We start from the raw sequence: 13820 nt of genomic DNA on the forward strand, positions 1-13820 counted from the left end.
CCAAAACTTTAAATAGTTTAAAGCCCCTCATTGGGTTCTTCCCTCCTTACCTCCAGTGCCTTTCTTCCAGAAATTTCTTTTTGGAAATAATTGTGATCATGCTTTTCGAGTGGGACTTGGCGGGTACGCAGGCTTCTGGCCGAGTTCCTCCTCCTTAAAAATAAAATAAAATCAGAGAAGCCAATAGCGGGGAGAAAGGGAGGCAAAGTTATTTGTGTGAAAGAAGAGAGGGGAAAAGACTAGGAAAAAAGGAACGGCCTAACCTTTTGTCTTTTTCGGTTGCCGTCACTAGAGGGGAGGAGAGCTTCAGCTCTTTCCAGAAGAACCACAGTTCAAGGTTTTAAGGAGGAAAAAAAACCCAGGTCCTGTGACCATCTGAGAAGCAGTAAAGAATTTCCCAGGAAGCCTCTTTGGGCAACACCTGACATAGCAGTATTTCCTGGTTTATTGATCTGGCTGCCGCACTAAACCGCTAGCGCTGTACATCAATAACTATCTTTAGTTAGGAAACGCCGGGCTGTGGAAACACTGCTGGCCTTTGGTTCATTCTCTCTCTCTCCCCCCCCCTCTCCCCCCTCCCCCTGCCTTTTTGTGGCAGAACATAAAGGCTACAAAGAGAAATTGTGAGCATGGGGAATATGGGCGTCTTGGGGAGGTTATGGACGAACGGTCAGGAGACGTGTGATGGGGCAGAAGATATGTGGACAGACTGGATGAAGGTACCAGGAGGAAATAAAAACAAGCTCTCTAATGGATTCGTATGTTCGCCGCTGATATTTCGGCTCCTGCACTGCTTCCGGCAGGCTATTGTGGAGAAAAGCCCGATAACGGGGCTCCGTGATTCTAGGTTCAGGTCCCTCCTTTATCCTGTTAATTCCGTTATTCTTCCTCCTGTCAGGAAAGTGCTCTGCTAACTTCATCGATGGGACCCCCCCCTCCCTTGTTTGTCTTGCAGTTGGTTTGGCTTAGTCAGGATTATTATAATTTTTTTTCCACGAGCGTTCTCTGAATCGAAAATGTGTCGGGATACTTGGAGGGTCCACTGCCAACCCTCCCCATTTGCCTTCTCTTTTGCAAAAACTGGCATGTGATGGTGGTACAGAGGGCTGGTAGGGAGACGGCTTGAATTTCTAAGGCCCGTGGGCTCTCGTGGAATGTTTGTGGCTTGAGAAATGGAATTTTCCGGATCTTTCCAGATTGCTCCTTTGAGCTGGGAGCCATTAGAAACTTATTTTTTTCAGGCTTTATGGCAGCAATGGATATTCTCTGTTAACATCTAGGCCAGGGTTAGGTAACAAAATATTTAAAACTTCTAGAAACTTTGAAGCAATGGACGTCTAAAAGATCTTTTGCCTTGTTGCCAGAAGAAAAAAAGATGGGAAATTTGGGGAAACAAATCTTTAAAAAAAAACCCGGAACATATGCAGTACATTCTTATCAAATCCAGGGGTCATTTCCTGCAGGAGCGCACAGGAGTGGAGCTCCGGCAGTAAAGATCCCAGGGGGCGGGCACATGCAACAAGCCCCACCCCCTGCTCCCAGCAGCCCACTGTCAGAGCAAGAATCAGCCAGATAAGTTGCAGAGCCCCCTCGGCCCCCCCTGCCCTGAACCGTCCAGTGGCACTTTTAAGGCCAAGGTTTATTCAGGTACGAGCTCTCCCTCCTCTGCGAGGGCAGATCTGCACATCCCCCCCCCCAATAGCTAGCAATCCAAAACAGTCCAGGGGAGCCTGAGCGGTGGGTGTTGCCTTCCGACACACTTCCGGTGATGTCAGGGGGTGTGGCATATGAAAATAAGTTACGCTAATGAGGTATGCTAATGAGCTCCTGCACCTCTTTTTCTACGAAATGACCCCTGATCAAATCTAAATTTATTTCTATTTTAACAATTTAACAAGTATCAGTGATAACTTCCAAATAGGCCAGGGTTTTTTTTTTGTGAGTATTGTATATGTGTGCATGTGCTTGTGAGCCTGGAAGTCATGGTGACTCCTGGTGACCCCTAGTGGGGCTAAGATGTTTTTCAGAGGGGTGGCTTGATTGCCTGCTTTTGGGTCCTGGCTCTGGTATTCCTTGGAGGTCTCCCTTCCTAGTACTTGCCAGGGTCGGCCCTGCTTAGCATCGAACTTGAAGTTAAGCAAACTCCAAAGGACGACGGAGGACATGGGGTCACAAAGAGTCGGACTCGACTGTGGGACTGAAGAACAACAAGGGAACTTTCAAGAGTCACAGCTCACTTCTTTAGATACAGCCAGAATGTGAATCCATCTGTCTTTATATCTTGGAGACCGGCATGATTTCAGACACCGAATGACAATAGCAGGCAAATGACAGTAGCAGGTGCAATTGGATTAGGTGTGATCTACAGAGGAGTAGAAGGCATGGAGAAATCAGCATTGGTAATGAGACAGGAAACCAAGGTCTGTTACAATTCAGCAGTCTCTAATCTTCCTTTTAGGAGCTGTGGTGGTTCAAGTGGTTAAGACGCTGAACTGCAGGCTGTGGAAGGTTGGTAGTTCAGCAGTTCAAGACCCGAGTGTGCCGCATGACGGAGTGAGCTCCCGTCTCTAGTTCCAGCTCCTGCCAACCTAGCAGTTCGAAAGCAAGTAGATAAATAGGTACCACTTCAGTGGGAAGGGAACAGCGTTCTGTGCGCCTCGGCGTTTAGTCATGCTGACCACATGACCACGGAAATGTCTTCGGACAGTCCTGGCTCTTCGGCTTGGAAACGGAGATGGGCACCGCAACCCTAGAGTCGGACTCGACTGGCTTTCGAGCAAGGGAACCTTTACTTTTTTTTTAAATCTCCCTTTGCAATCCCCTTTGTAAGAGAACTGCTACTCTTAGGTCAGCAACTAAATGACCTGGAAGGTTAAAATGTCCCCGCACTGGTTTTCGAATGTTGTGGTTTCTAATGTCAGACTTATGCCCATTAATCCTTTGTCTGTTTGGAAGGGCATGGCTGACACCTGATGGCGTAAATCACATTGGAAGGTGAGCAGGAGTATGAACCTGAGATGGTCTGGCTGATGTCGCTGGGTCCAGTGATTTGCACTCACATAGATCCTAGCTAGTGGACTCTTGCTCTTTTCGACAGCATTGAAAATGACTTGTTCCTGCCCTGCCCTAGATAGCCCAGGCAAGCCCAATCTCGTCAGATCTCAGAAGCTAAGCAGGGTTGACTCTGGCAGTTATTAGTTGGGAGACCTTCTCGGAATACCAGACGCGGGAGGCGGGGGCAGACTTTTATTCAACCACCTCTCTGAATATCCTCCAGGCCCCCAGTAGGGGTCAGCCACCAGAGGTCCCCATAACTTCCAGGTGCACACACACTCACAAGCACATGCATGCACACACACACACACACACACACACACACACACACACACAAAATTTACAAATAATACCCCCAAAAAGAAGAAAAGAAAAGGACCAGCAACAGTCAGTGTAAGATTGGGCTTGACCCACCATGTGCGTAGATTGGTTGATTTTTGTGGAGTTCCTCCTCTTTAGCGGGTTCTTGACAGACAAGCTTTACTGGTGAATCTGGTAGCTCTCGGTCAACCTGGTGGGGCCTCTGAGGACTCGTAATGGGTTCTACCCCCCACCACCACCATTCCGAGCAGATTTCATGACTGAAGTTTAACTTGGCTTCTACTAGATAGTTCCAGGTGGGCAGCTATGTTGCTCTGAATAAATAGAACAAATTTAGAGTCCAGTGGCACCTTTAAGCCCAACAAAGGTTTATTCAAGGTAGGAGCTTGCGTGTGCCAGTTTGGTGAGAGTGCCAGTTTGGTTAGAGAGCCAGTTTGGTGTGGCAGTTAAGTGCGCGGACTCTAATCTGGGAAAACCGGGTTTGATTCCCCTCTCCTCCACTTGCACCTGCTGGATGACCTTGGGCAAGCCATAGTTCTGATAAGAGCTGTTCTTGAAAAAGGGCAGCTTCTGTCAGAGCTCTCTCAGCCCCACGTACCTCACAGGGTGCCTGTTGTGGGGAGGGGAAGGGAAAGGAGTTTGTAAGCCGCTTTGAGACACCTTTGGGTAGTGAAGGGTGGGGTATAAATCCAATCTCTTCTCTTCTTCTTCTCTTGGGCCGATTTCCCACAAGCGCTGCTCCACGCTCGCTCTTCCCTTTTGCCCCGATGGTACATGTCAGTATCAGACAAGCTGCTGCGCGGCTCCCAGCGTCTACTCAATCCTCAAAAAATCCTCAAAAAATAGCGAAGCTGCGGGGCAAAATGCGCCATTCAGTAGCTTGGGTGAAATTGACACGTACCATCGGACTCTAAATCGGCTCCTACTAGACTCACTCTGGCACCAGAATCCTTTGCTGCCAGCCTACCCCGCTCAAACCTCAAACGTAACCTTGGAGAGGAGAGCGGGGCTAATAGCAGGAGTAGGTCACATGAATGGGGTCTACTTTGAACACTCTTCAAGAGACGGGAACCCCATTTCAGTTCATCTAAGACAACAATTCAGTTTTTGCAGGTTCCGAGCCAGGGTTGGCCTTGGGTGTTCGTTACACAGGCGGACGGCCTTTTGTAGTTGGGTAGAACTAGCGGTAGTTGGGAAGACCCTTCTCTCTTTTTTTCTACAGGGGAGAGGGGGGGGAGAGAGAGCCAGCACGTGCAAGCGTGCTGGAATATTTCCCTTCTTTCCGGGCCACTGGTTTTCTCCGGAGACCCGGCTTGCAAGGGGGCACCAGCACGATGACCTCATTAGAACGTTTCATCTCAGGTTTACTTTTTGCAGGTGCCACGGACCTTGGCACCACAGGGGGTGTCCTCCTGCAGCTGAGTAAACTTTGTGTGCTAAATGAGCGCAGCATCTGTGAGTGGTTTTTGTTTCTTGGAGGGGGGACGGGAGGAAGAGGAGAAGGAAGAGGAGGAGGAGGACGGGCCCTGCAACGTTCTTCTTTCCTCTTGAAACGCAGCCAGTGTGCGCGCCACCTCAGTGTCCAAATGAACGGATAAATGGGCTGAAGCAGCACCAGTGGTTGCCGTGCGAGGCAAACGCTTTCATCCTCCTCTTTCAGTCATGGGTACCTTCGTTGTACCACCCCCTAGCTCCCCTCCCAGTCTGTGTTCTCATATCTGACTGTCTCTAGCAATGCCCTTTGGCCAGCGAAGCCTGCTCTGCTCTTTGAACATTGCAGAGTGCCGTGGAACTCTGTTGCCACGGGGTTGTGAGCTATTGCTCATCGGTCCAGCTGCCTGCGCCTGTTCTCTTCACCCCGTTCCCATAGGGGAAGTCTTTCTGCAGAATGGTTTCCCTGCCTAATGAGAAGAACTAGGGAAACATATATATTTCTTTTGGGGCGATTCACATTGCAGCGTTGACCTGTTCATGGGTCTCTCGTCCCCTGTCTCATCCTTTTAAGCTCAGGATGGTTTTTTTTGGGGGGAAAGGGCTTTGTTTTTATTGGTGCCTTTTGCTGTTTGTTCTGTAATTAACGCAATGTGTTTTTAAAAATCATTTTATGTTTCTAGTCTTATAGGAGACATTCTCCATCTTGGATCTGCATATTTTATCCCTAGCCTCCTTAAAATGTACTTTATGGATCAGGGAGCGGGGTCGGTGAAGGAAACCCCAAAGTCAGCCATAGAAATAAACAGAGGCAGTTGCTTTGCGCTTGCAAACAGCTGCGGGGTGTGTGTGTGTGTGTGTGTCGGGTCGACCCTTTCTTTCCCTTTGGCGGTAAAGGAATAGAACAGCAGTAAGTTTTAAAATATCCAGTGATGGATTCCTAGAGAGGCTTCTAGTCCTTGCTGGAGCCCGAAGATTGCGTCAATGCACTGATGGCTCATGAAAACAAAACCAGCCAATTGGAGTGCCCCGAACAACCTGAGGATGGGGAATTTTGTAACCCTCCCATCTATTAGCCCTGTCTTTGCGACTTGCTATGAGGGATGCTGTTCCCTGGAAGGCCAGATAATGAAACTGAAGCTCAAATACTTTGGCCACCAAATGAGAAGGGAGCACTCACTGGAGAAGACCCTGATGCTGGGAAAGATCGAAGGTCAAAGAAGACGGGGACGGCAAAGGATGAGATGGTTAGACAGTGTCATAGATGCAACGAACATGAAATTGAGCCAACTTCAGAGGACGGCGGAAGACAGGAAGGCCTGGCGTGAGCTGGTCCATGGGGTCGCGAAGAGTCGGACTCGACTGTGCGACTGAACAACAACAAAAATGAGGGATGCTATTGGGGTGTGAGTAATATGACTAACTCATGGTTGGGAAATACTTGGAGACTTTGGGGGTGGAGCCAGGAGAGGGTGGGGTTTGGGGAGGGGAGGGGCCTCAGCAGGGTACAATGCCACAGAGCCTACCCTCCAAAGCAGCCAGTTTCTCCAGGGTTACTGAGCTCGGTCGTCTGGAGATCAGTTGTAATCCCAGGAGATCTCCAGATCCCACCTGGAGACTGGCATCCCTAGGTCCCAGGAACTGCAAGACCAGTGCCATGGATGGCTTGGAGGCCGGTGGCCTGGTTGATCAGGCTTGAGTGTAATTGGCTGCATAGGTTGCGCTGGAGTTCCGAGTCTCAAGTAGACGGTCAGAGATTGTAGTGTATTCAAAGCTGCCTTGAATGCATGATATGTTGTGAAACATCTCATTGAAGTGTAATGTAAAGCTTCGTCCTGGGCTAGGATCCAAATCCATCCAATCGTGTGACTAGCCCAGGAAGCACCTAACCAATCACCTTCTAGCAAGCTCCCTGAGCGGGAACATCCGTGATTGGTCCTTATGGGAACAACCTTATTGGTTGGTATTTGTACAGTGGGTGTGGCTACTTTAGCCGGGAATGTTTAAAAGCAGGACAGCTGCAATGTAAAGGCTGTTCTGGCTATCAGGTGTTGATCCGTGTTGGAGTTGTGTTCGAGTTGAAGAATAAAGCTGTGTTCTTGCTGAATCACTCTCCGACTGCTTTGTTAAGCGAGCGACTTAACAGAGATGGCTCACTAAAGGTCTGTGAGCATAGTGGCCTGCAGTGAGCCAATGTGGTGCAGGCATTAGAAGCGATGGGCTTAGACCAGGAAGATCTGGGTTCAGACCTGCTATGAAGGTTGTTGGGTAATCTGAGACAGTTACTAATTCTCAGTCTCTCTCTCTCTCTCTCTGTTTGCGTGTGTGTGAGGGGGTCAAGAGATCACCGTTTATTTTTTTAGAAATGGCAGGAGAACCAGATATCCAGCAATTGCTAATCCTGGGCTGCAGTCACACACACTAAATAATCCACTTTCGATCCACTTCCAGTGCACTTTCCAACTGGAGTTTGCCAGTTCACGCAGAGCGATTCTGCATCAAACATTCACTCCACATTTTCTCAACTGGGAGGAAAAAGTGGAGCTCAAAACCACATTCAGATACCCCGGGCCAACGCCATACCGACTGCAAAGTCACCCCTGAAAGGCCATAAAACAGCCATAAATCTATGCAGAAGGTACCATAAAATCCGATGACCAAAGGAAGCGAAAGCGGCATGGAGTGTGGAGGCTACCATAAAATCCGACGATCAAAGGAAGCGAAAGCGGCACGGAGTGTGGAGGCTACCATAAAATCCGATGATCAAAGGAAGCAAAAGCGGCCTGCAAAGCAGAGGGGAATTTCTGTTCCAACGTGGGTTTGCTAAAACAACGGAGGGAAAAGCCCATGCAGAATCAGCCACAGTACAATCCAGTTGGGAAGCGCATTGAAAGTGGATGATTTAGTGTGTGTGATTGCAGCCCCGGAATAGCTAGTAGGAAGGACTTGGAACAGCACATGGCCCTAAAGATTGACTTGAATATGGCAGCGGGAGAGTGCATAAGTTTGAAAAGTGTTTTGAAGAAGTAGTGTGATATGTGTGCAGGGAGAACGGCTAGTAAATTAAAAGCTGGTTTAAAGGCTTCCAAGGTTCCTGTTGGATTTCCAGTTCTGTGATCTCCAAATTAAGAGTTCCTTATATTTTATTTTATTGGGGGGGGGGGAGTTACCTCCTCTCAAAGTAAAATAATTACATATAGTTAACAAATGAGCGTTTCTTAATTGGGATATTGTTTTGAGTTTCTTCCCCCATCAGCCAAATGAAAAACAAAAAAAAACCCCCAAAAGTAAGGGCGATCAGGCTGGGGTTGGGGCGGGGGAAGGAGACCGCTTTTGGATTTAAGCGCAGCGAGCGCCGCACATCAAACGCGGCTGCGCCATGCACTAAAATGTTCAAAGTGCGGTGGAGATAGATAAAGGCCTTTGATGGGAAGTGGATATTTCCCAGGGACATTACAAGCAATAATCCAGATGTTCCCCTGTAACGCAACGAGTGTCCGCGGATAGACAGGGAGCTTCCAGCCAAGTGCGGCCTGCTGTAGGTTTTGGCCTCTTCGCTCCCATGCTGTTCCGCCATATGGAAGCAATCTCCCAGCCCCTTTTAATGGCCAGCCTCGGATTCCATTTTCGGAGGCCTCACAAAGCTAAAAGCCGGCCTGTTTTATGGACAAGTTAGAAAGAAGCATTTCCAAGACAAACATCCAATTTGAAAAAATTAGGACATACCAAAGCCGCAAAATTATTTTAGAGCATATTTCACGGAAGCCCGGCCATTTTTCTTCGGCAATTGGCAGATTGTAGGCCTGACCTCTGATCCCTCGCGGACATTACTCCCTTAAAAAAAAGAAAGGCCAGAAAATGGAGTTTGAAATAGTTTTGCTGCTTTTAGGGAGGGATATAGCTTTGAAGTGTATTCATGGGAACGTTCTTGTTTTATCTGGGGGGGGACTGTGAGACAAAAAAAAAACCCCAACAACCACCCTCCTCTGCATCTGGATTTGTGAATCAGAAATCTCATTTTCTTCTTTTGACCTTGGAGTCCTTAGCCTGTGTAAAAGGAAGATCAAATTGTGCGGTTGTAAACAGGACTTTGTAACTAGTTGCAAGTATATGGAGGGTGTAGGACTGCAAAAACCATAGCTGCTTCTTACTAACAAAGAGCAAATTTTGGCTGCGTTGTATGTATGCAAGAAAGCGCAAGTGGGTATGATGTGGTGACCATTTCCCTACTGGAGAATTCATAACAGACAGGAAGCATCCCTCGAAGAGGCCAGTCTCTATTCTGCGCTGTGCTTCTGATCTTTTTTCACAGAGGAGTAACTGGTCCTCGCATGCGCCTTGTGCAATAGATGTACAGACACCTGGCAGGTGAATGTAGGAGCTGATTCCGTTGGGAAGCATTGCATTTCAGGTGGTTTGGAAGGGTTATCTCCGGCCTTAGATATCGACAGCTGCTCAGAGTAAGTTGTGCGACGTTCCACTAGTGGAGGTGCAGGAGCGTGTTTGTATGAGAGAGAGGGGGAGACAGAGAGAATGGATATTCCTTTGTTGCAGCTACCTTTCTGGCTGAACTAAAAGCTGGTCTCTTCCTAGGATGATTCCACCTTTGCATGTGGTCCAACGTCTGATTCGTATCTGTGTTTATAGCTCTTGATGTGAGGATGTGAGAGGCCATAACTCTTACTGCTTTGCTGGGAGAAAGCCAGTGAGGCATAGCGGTTAGAGCATTGGACTGAGATCTTGGAGACCCAGGTTCGAATCCCCACTGGGCCATGGAAGCTTCCTGGAGATTTGAGGGTAGAGCCTGGGGAGGCTGCGGTTTGCCGAGGGAAGGGATCTCGGTGGAGTGTAATGCCATAGAGTCCAACATCCAAAACACCAGCCAAAGCAGCTCTCCGCCATCTGGAGATCACTTGTAATTCCAGCTAGATTTGAATCCAGCGGCATCTTAGAGACCAACAGGATTTTGGGGGTACAAGATTTCAAGAGCTGAAGCTTCCTTTCATCAGATATGGAAAAGAGATCTCTGAGTGCTTATATCCCAGGAAGAGGACGGGAGGAGTGTTGCGAAGAAGGAACTCAGGCTGTCTTCCATACTTTGAAAAGCCATCACTGATCTCCGGCGACCCATATGGACATTGGGCGCATTGACTGAACCTCAGCTTTCTTCAGTGGCCATGTTTCCGTCAGGGTCCTTAGTCAGGCTACACAACACAGGGCTTCATGAGAAGATAACTGTTCATTGGTAAATCTAGTACTAGAGACACGTGTACAGCTTGTGTCAGGAATGGCCGCCAAAACTAGGGCCTCCGACTTATACTAGTATCAAACATCCCCCCTGTAAGCATGAGCCAATGGATACATCCCGCATGTGCAGGCAAAGCAAGCAGGCAAAGCAAAGGCCGTTAATTTTCCCAGCCGGGAAAACTGCAGCTGGAGCATCTACAAGGTCAAGCATAAGACACCAAACAGTTGGTGAGCCAGGGAGAGCTGAGACAGTAAACGGGAGGGCACCCCTCCACATTCCAAACCTATGACAGGCCTACCTGACAGTTTCATATGTTCAGCAATAAGGCACCAAAGTTTGAGTACCTGACAGGGCTGTAGCCAACATTGGGGCACGGGGGGCAACGCCCCCTCCCCACCCCCCAGCATCCCTGCAAGGTAGGCTCCCCATCGTTTGCAGAAGGAAGCTGCCTTCTCCTGAGCCTCCAGGCCCTTGCTCTGTCTTGGCAGTCGTCCTCCAGAGACACAGCCCTCTCGCCAAGGGTGTGTGTGCCAGGGACCTTCCGCCCGAGAGCTGAGCTAAGCCAGAGGGGCCAGGATGGGGATTTGACACCTACGGGGCGGGGTGGGCCAGTTCTGGTCCCATGGCCGGGTGTTTATGCCTTCACCCCGCAGGCTGGCACATCCAGCATGTGGGCCTGGGGCCTGTTATGCAGAGATAGCTACTGCCCGCCAGCCAGCTAGCCTGGCCGGGTGCCAGAAGGACTGCCACGGAGCCCTAAGGGAGGTACCACGTTCATTCATCCAAGTAAAGGGAGAGAGGCGGGAGGGTGGGGAGGGTGGGGAGGGCCTCAGCGGGCTTCCTGCAGGCAGTGGCACGCTCCAGCTCTCCATCAGGGAGCTGCTGAGCCTGCCCCCACCGGAGCTCACTGGGGGGAGGAGAGGTGGGCCTATCAGGGGAGGGAGAAAGAGGCTCCTCTGGGTGTGCTTGGTGGCAGCGGTGCTGGAGAGGAGCCAGCCCATGGTGCGCCAGCTGGCACCAGCCTGAAGCTGGGGTAAGGAGCATTGTTCCCTCTAAGCTGAGTTAATGTGAGCTAGCTCATTTTTTTTTTAGCCTCCAGCTCGCACATTTTTGTCTCAGCTCAGGAAGGATGACTCCAGAGCAAACCAAATCACTCACTCACAGATTTAATGCCAGGAGCTCACAAAGTACAATTTTTGCTCACAAGGCTCCACACCTTAGAGGGAGCACTGGCAGGGGTCATTTCGTAGAAAAAGAGCTAGGGGAACTCGTTAGCATAATTCATTAGCATATGCCACATCCCCTGACATCAGGGGCCCGGCGGTGGACCTGCAAGGCCAGCGGGAGTGCGAGGAAGCCCCGCAAAGGCCCTCCCTGGCCCCAGGCAGGCAGGGGTGGGGAGAGGCGGGGAGGAAGCAACTTACCCTCCCTCTTCTCCTGCCTCCTCCTGGCTGAATGAGGGCTGGAAGCGGGGCGGCTGGAAGCAGGGGGCGGGGCTTCGTCGTGTGCCCCGCCCCTCTACACCTCACCTGGGGGAACTGCGATCCCCCGCGATCCCCCCCGAAATTACCTCTGAGCACTGGTAAGGAGCTACTCCCATCTTCTCCCTTCCCACCTCCACTAATTTAATTTAACTTAATTAGTGTCCCCGGCACCCTGGCACTCTCCCCCAAACTCCTGGCTACAGCCCTGGTCCCCGAGCAAGGAAAAACTGAGTAACACGCATACTCTTGAACCAGACCAGGCTGAGAAATTCCTGAAAATCTGTGGGTGGAGCTTGGGGAGGGGAGAAGAAGAAGAAGAGATTGGATTTATACCCCGCCCCTCACTACCCAAAGGTGTCTCAGAGCAGCTTTCAAACGCCTTTCCCTTCCCCTCCCCACAACAGACACCCTGTGAGGTAGGCGGGGCTGAGAGAGCTCTTGACAGAAACTTCTCTTTTCAAGAACAGTTCTTGTCAGAACTATGGTTTGCCCAAGGTCATCCAGCCAGGTCCAAGTGGAGGAGTGGGGAATCAAACCCGGTTCTCCCAGATTAGAGTCTGCGCACTTAACCGCTACACCAAAGTCCACCCTCCAAGGGATCTATTTTCTCCATGGGAACCATTATCTGTAGTTTGGAGATAAACTGTAATTCCGGAGGATCTCCAGATCCCACCTGGAGAATGGCATCCCTAGTATGGTGCCTAGGGAGGGCAGGGTTTGGGGAAGAGAGGGACCTCAGCAAGGTATACTACCATAGACGTCTCCCTCTAAAGCAGCTATTTTCTCAAGGGGAAGTGATCTCTGTAGTCCAGAGCTGAGATATAATTTTGGGAGATCTTAGGGCTAAGTTTGCTAACTCCGGGTCGGGAACTTGCTGAAGGTTTAGAAGTAGATCTTAGGGAGGGTTGGGGTCTTGGGACTGGAGGGACCTCAGCTAGGGTTTGAGGCTAGAAAGGTCACCCTCCAAAGCAGCCATTTCCTCCAGGGGAACTGAACTCTGTAGTTTTGGCCCATTGTAATTCTAGGAGATTACCAGGCACCACCTGGAGGTTGGCGATCCTACGAGCACCCGGGAGTGCAAGCAACAGAGGTTGCTCCTCCAGATGTAGGTGGGGTGATGCCCATTCAAGTTGAGTCATGCCAATGAATACTCAAGAATTATTAGTATATATCATAACAGCTGCGAGAATAAGGTAAAGGTAAAGGTTCCCTTGCTCGAAAGCCAGTCGAATCCGACTCTAGGGTTGCGGTGCTCATCTCCGTTTCAAAGCCAAAGAGCCAGCGCTGTCCGAAGACGTTTCCGTGGTCATGTGGCCGGCATGACTAAACACCAAGGTGCACGGAACGCTGTTCCCTTCCCACCGAAGTGGTACCTATTTATCTACTTGCAATTTCTTGCTTTCGAACTGCTAGGTTGGCAGGAGCTGGAACTAGAGACAGGAGCTCACTCTGTCTTGTGGCACCCGGGTCTTGAACTGCTGAACTACTGACCTTCCACAGCCTGCAGTTCAGCGTCTTAACCACTTGAGCCACTGCAGCTCCAAAAATTGGAAAACGGACAAAACGCCCTCGAAAGAGGACCTAATAAAAAAACTTCTGGAGTTAGCCCAAATGGATAATCTGAGTTTAATACTGCAGGATAAAGATCAAAAAAATACAGAATAAAAGATGGTTAAGGGTTTACAACTGGGTAAAACAGGTAGAAGTAGAATAAGAAAAGGAAAAGTGGAATGAACTATAGAGTACATAAGGCATGTCACATGATGCGATGACTCTAAAAATTTGTGTAATCTGAGATAATGAAATGTTTGTAACTAAACTGAAACTATGAAAAATAAACGTGAAAAAAAGAGAATTATCTAGATGGTCTTCTCTCAATTTTTAGGCGAGCTTCATGCGGACGGCGAGGTTGGAGGATTCGTTACGGAAGAACCAGCTGTGGAAAGGAACAGTCACTGTTGCCTTATTGGAGGGGAAGAATATCCCCGGAGGGGGCATGACGCAAATGTTTGTTTGGTTGAGAATGGGAGACCAAAAGTATAAGAGTAAGGTAAGTGGTGGTGCGGACGGAATGTCTTGTTGTGTACTCCAGGCATGTGTTGTTGGGTTTGAGGGCCTTCAGCAGACATGAAATTGTCTTCTACTGAATCCGGACCTTTGGTCCATCAGTCTTGTGTACTCAGACTGGCAAGCAGCTCTCCGGGGCCTCAGGCGGAGGTCTTCCCCATCACCTGCTACCTGGCCCTTTAACTAGAGATGCCCGAGATTGAACCTGGGACCTT

General features: G+C 49.6%; 1 protein-coding gene across 1 annotated transcript in view; it reads left to right on the plus strand.

The window, feature by feature from the left end:
* MCTP2 (multiple C2 domains, transmembrane 2) overlaps nt 1–13820 on the plus strand; it is a 225126-nt gene that overhangs the window by 87729 nt on the left and 123577 nt on the right. The window contains exon 9 of the mRNA XM_015414496.1: nt 13424–13588. Coding sequence (XP_015269982.1) covers nt 13424–13588 — 165 coding nt within the window. The remainder of the gene's footprint in view (nt 1–13423; nt 13589–13820) is intronic.

This window comes from Gekko japonicus, unplaced genomic scaffold (assembly GCF_001447785.1).
Source record: "Gekko japonicus isolate JY-2015 unplaced genomic scaffold, Gekko_japonicus_V1.1 scaffold324, whole genome shotgun sequence".
In the NCBI taxonomy this organism is placed as follows: Eukaryota; Metazoa; Chordata; class Lepidosauria; order Squamata; family Gekkonidae; genus Gekko; species Gekko japonicus.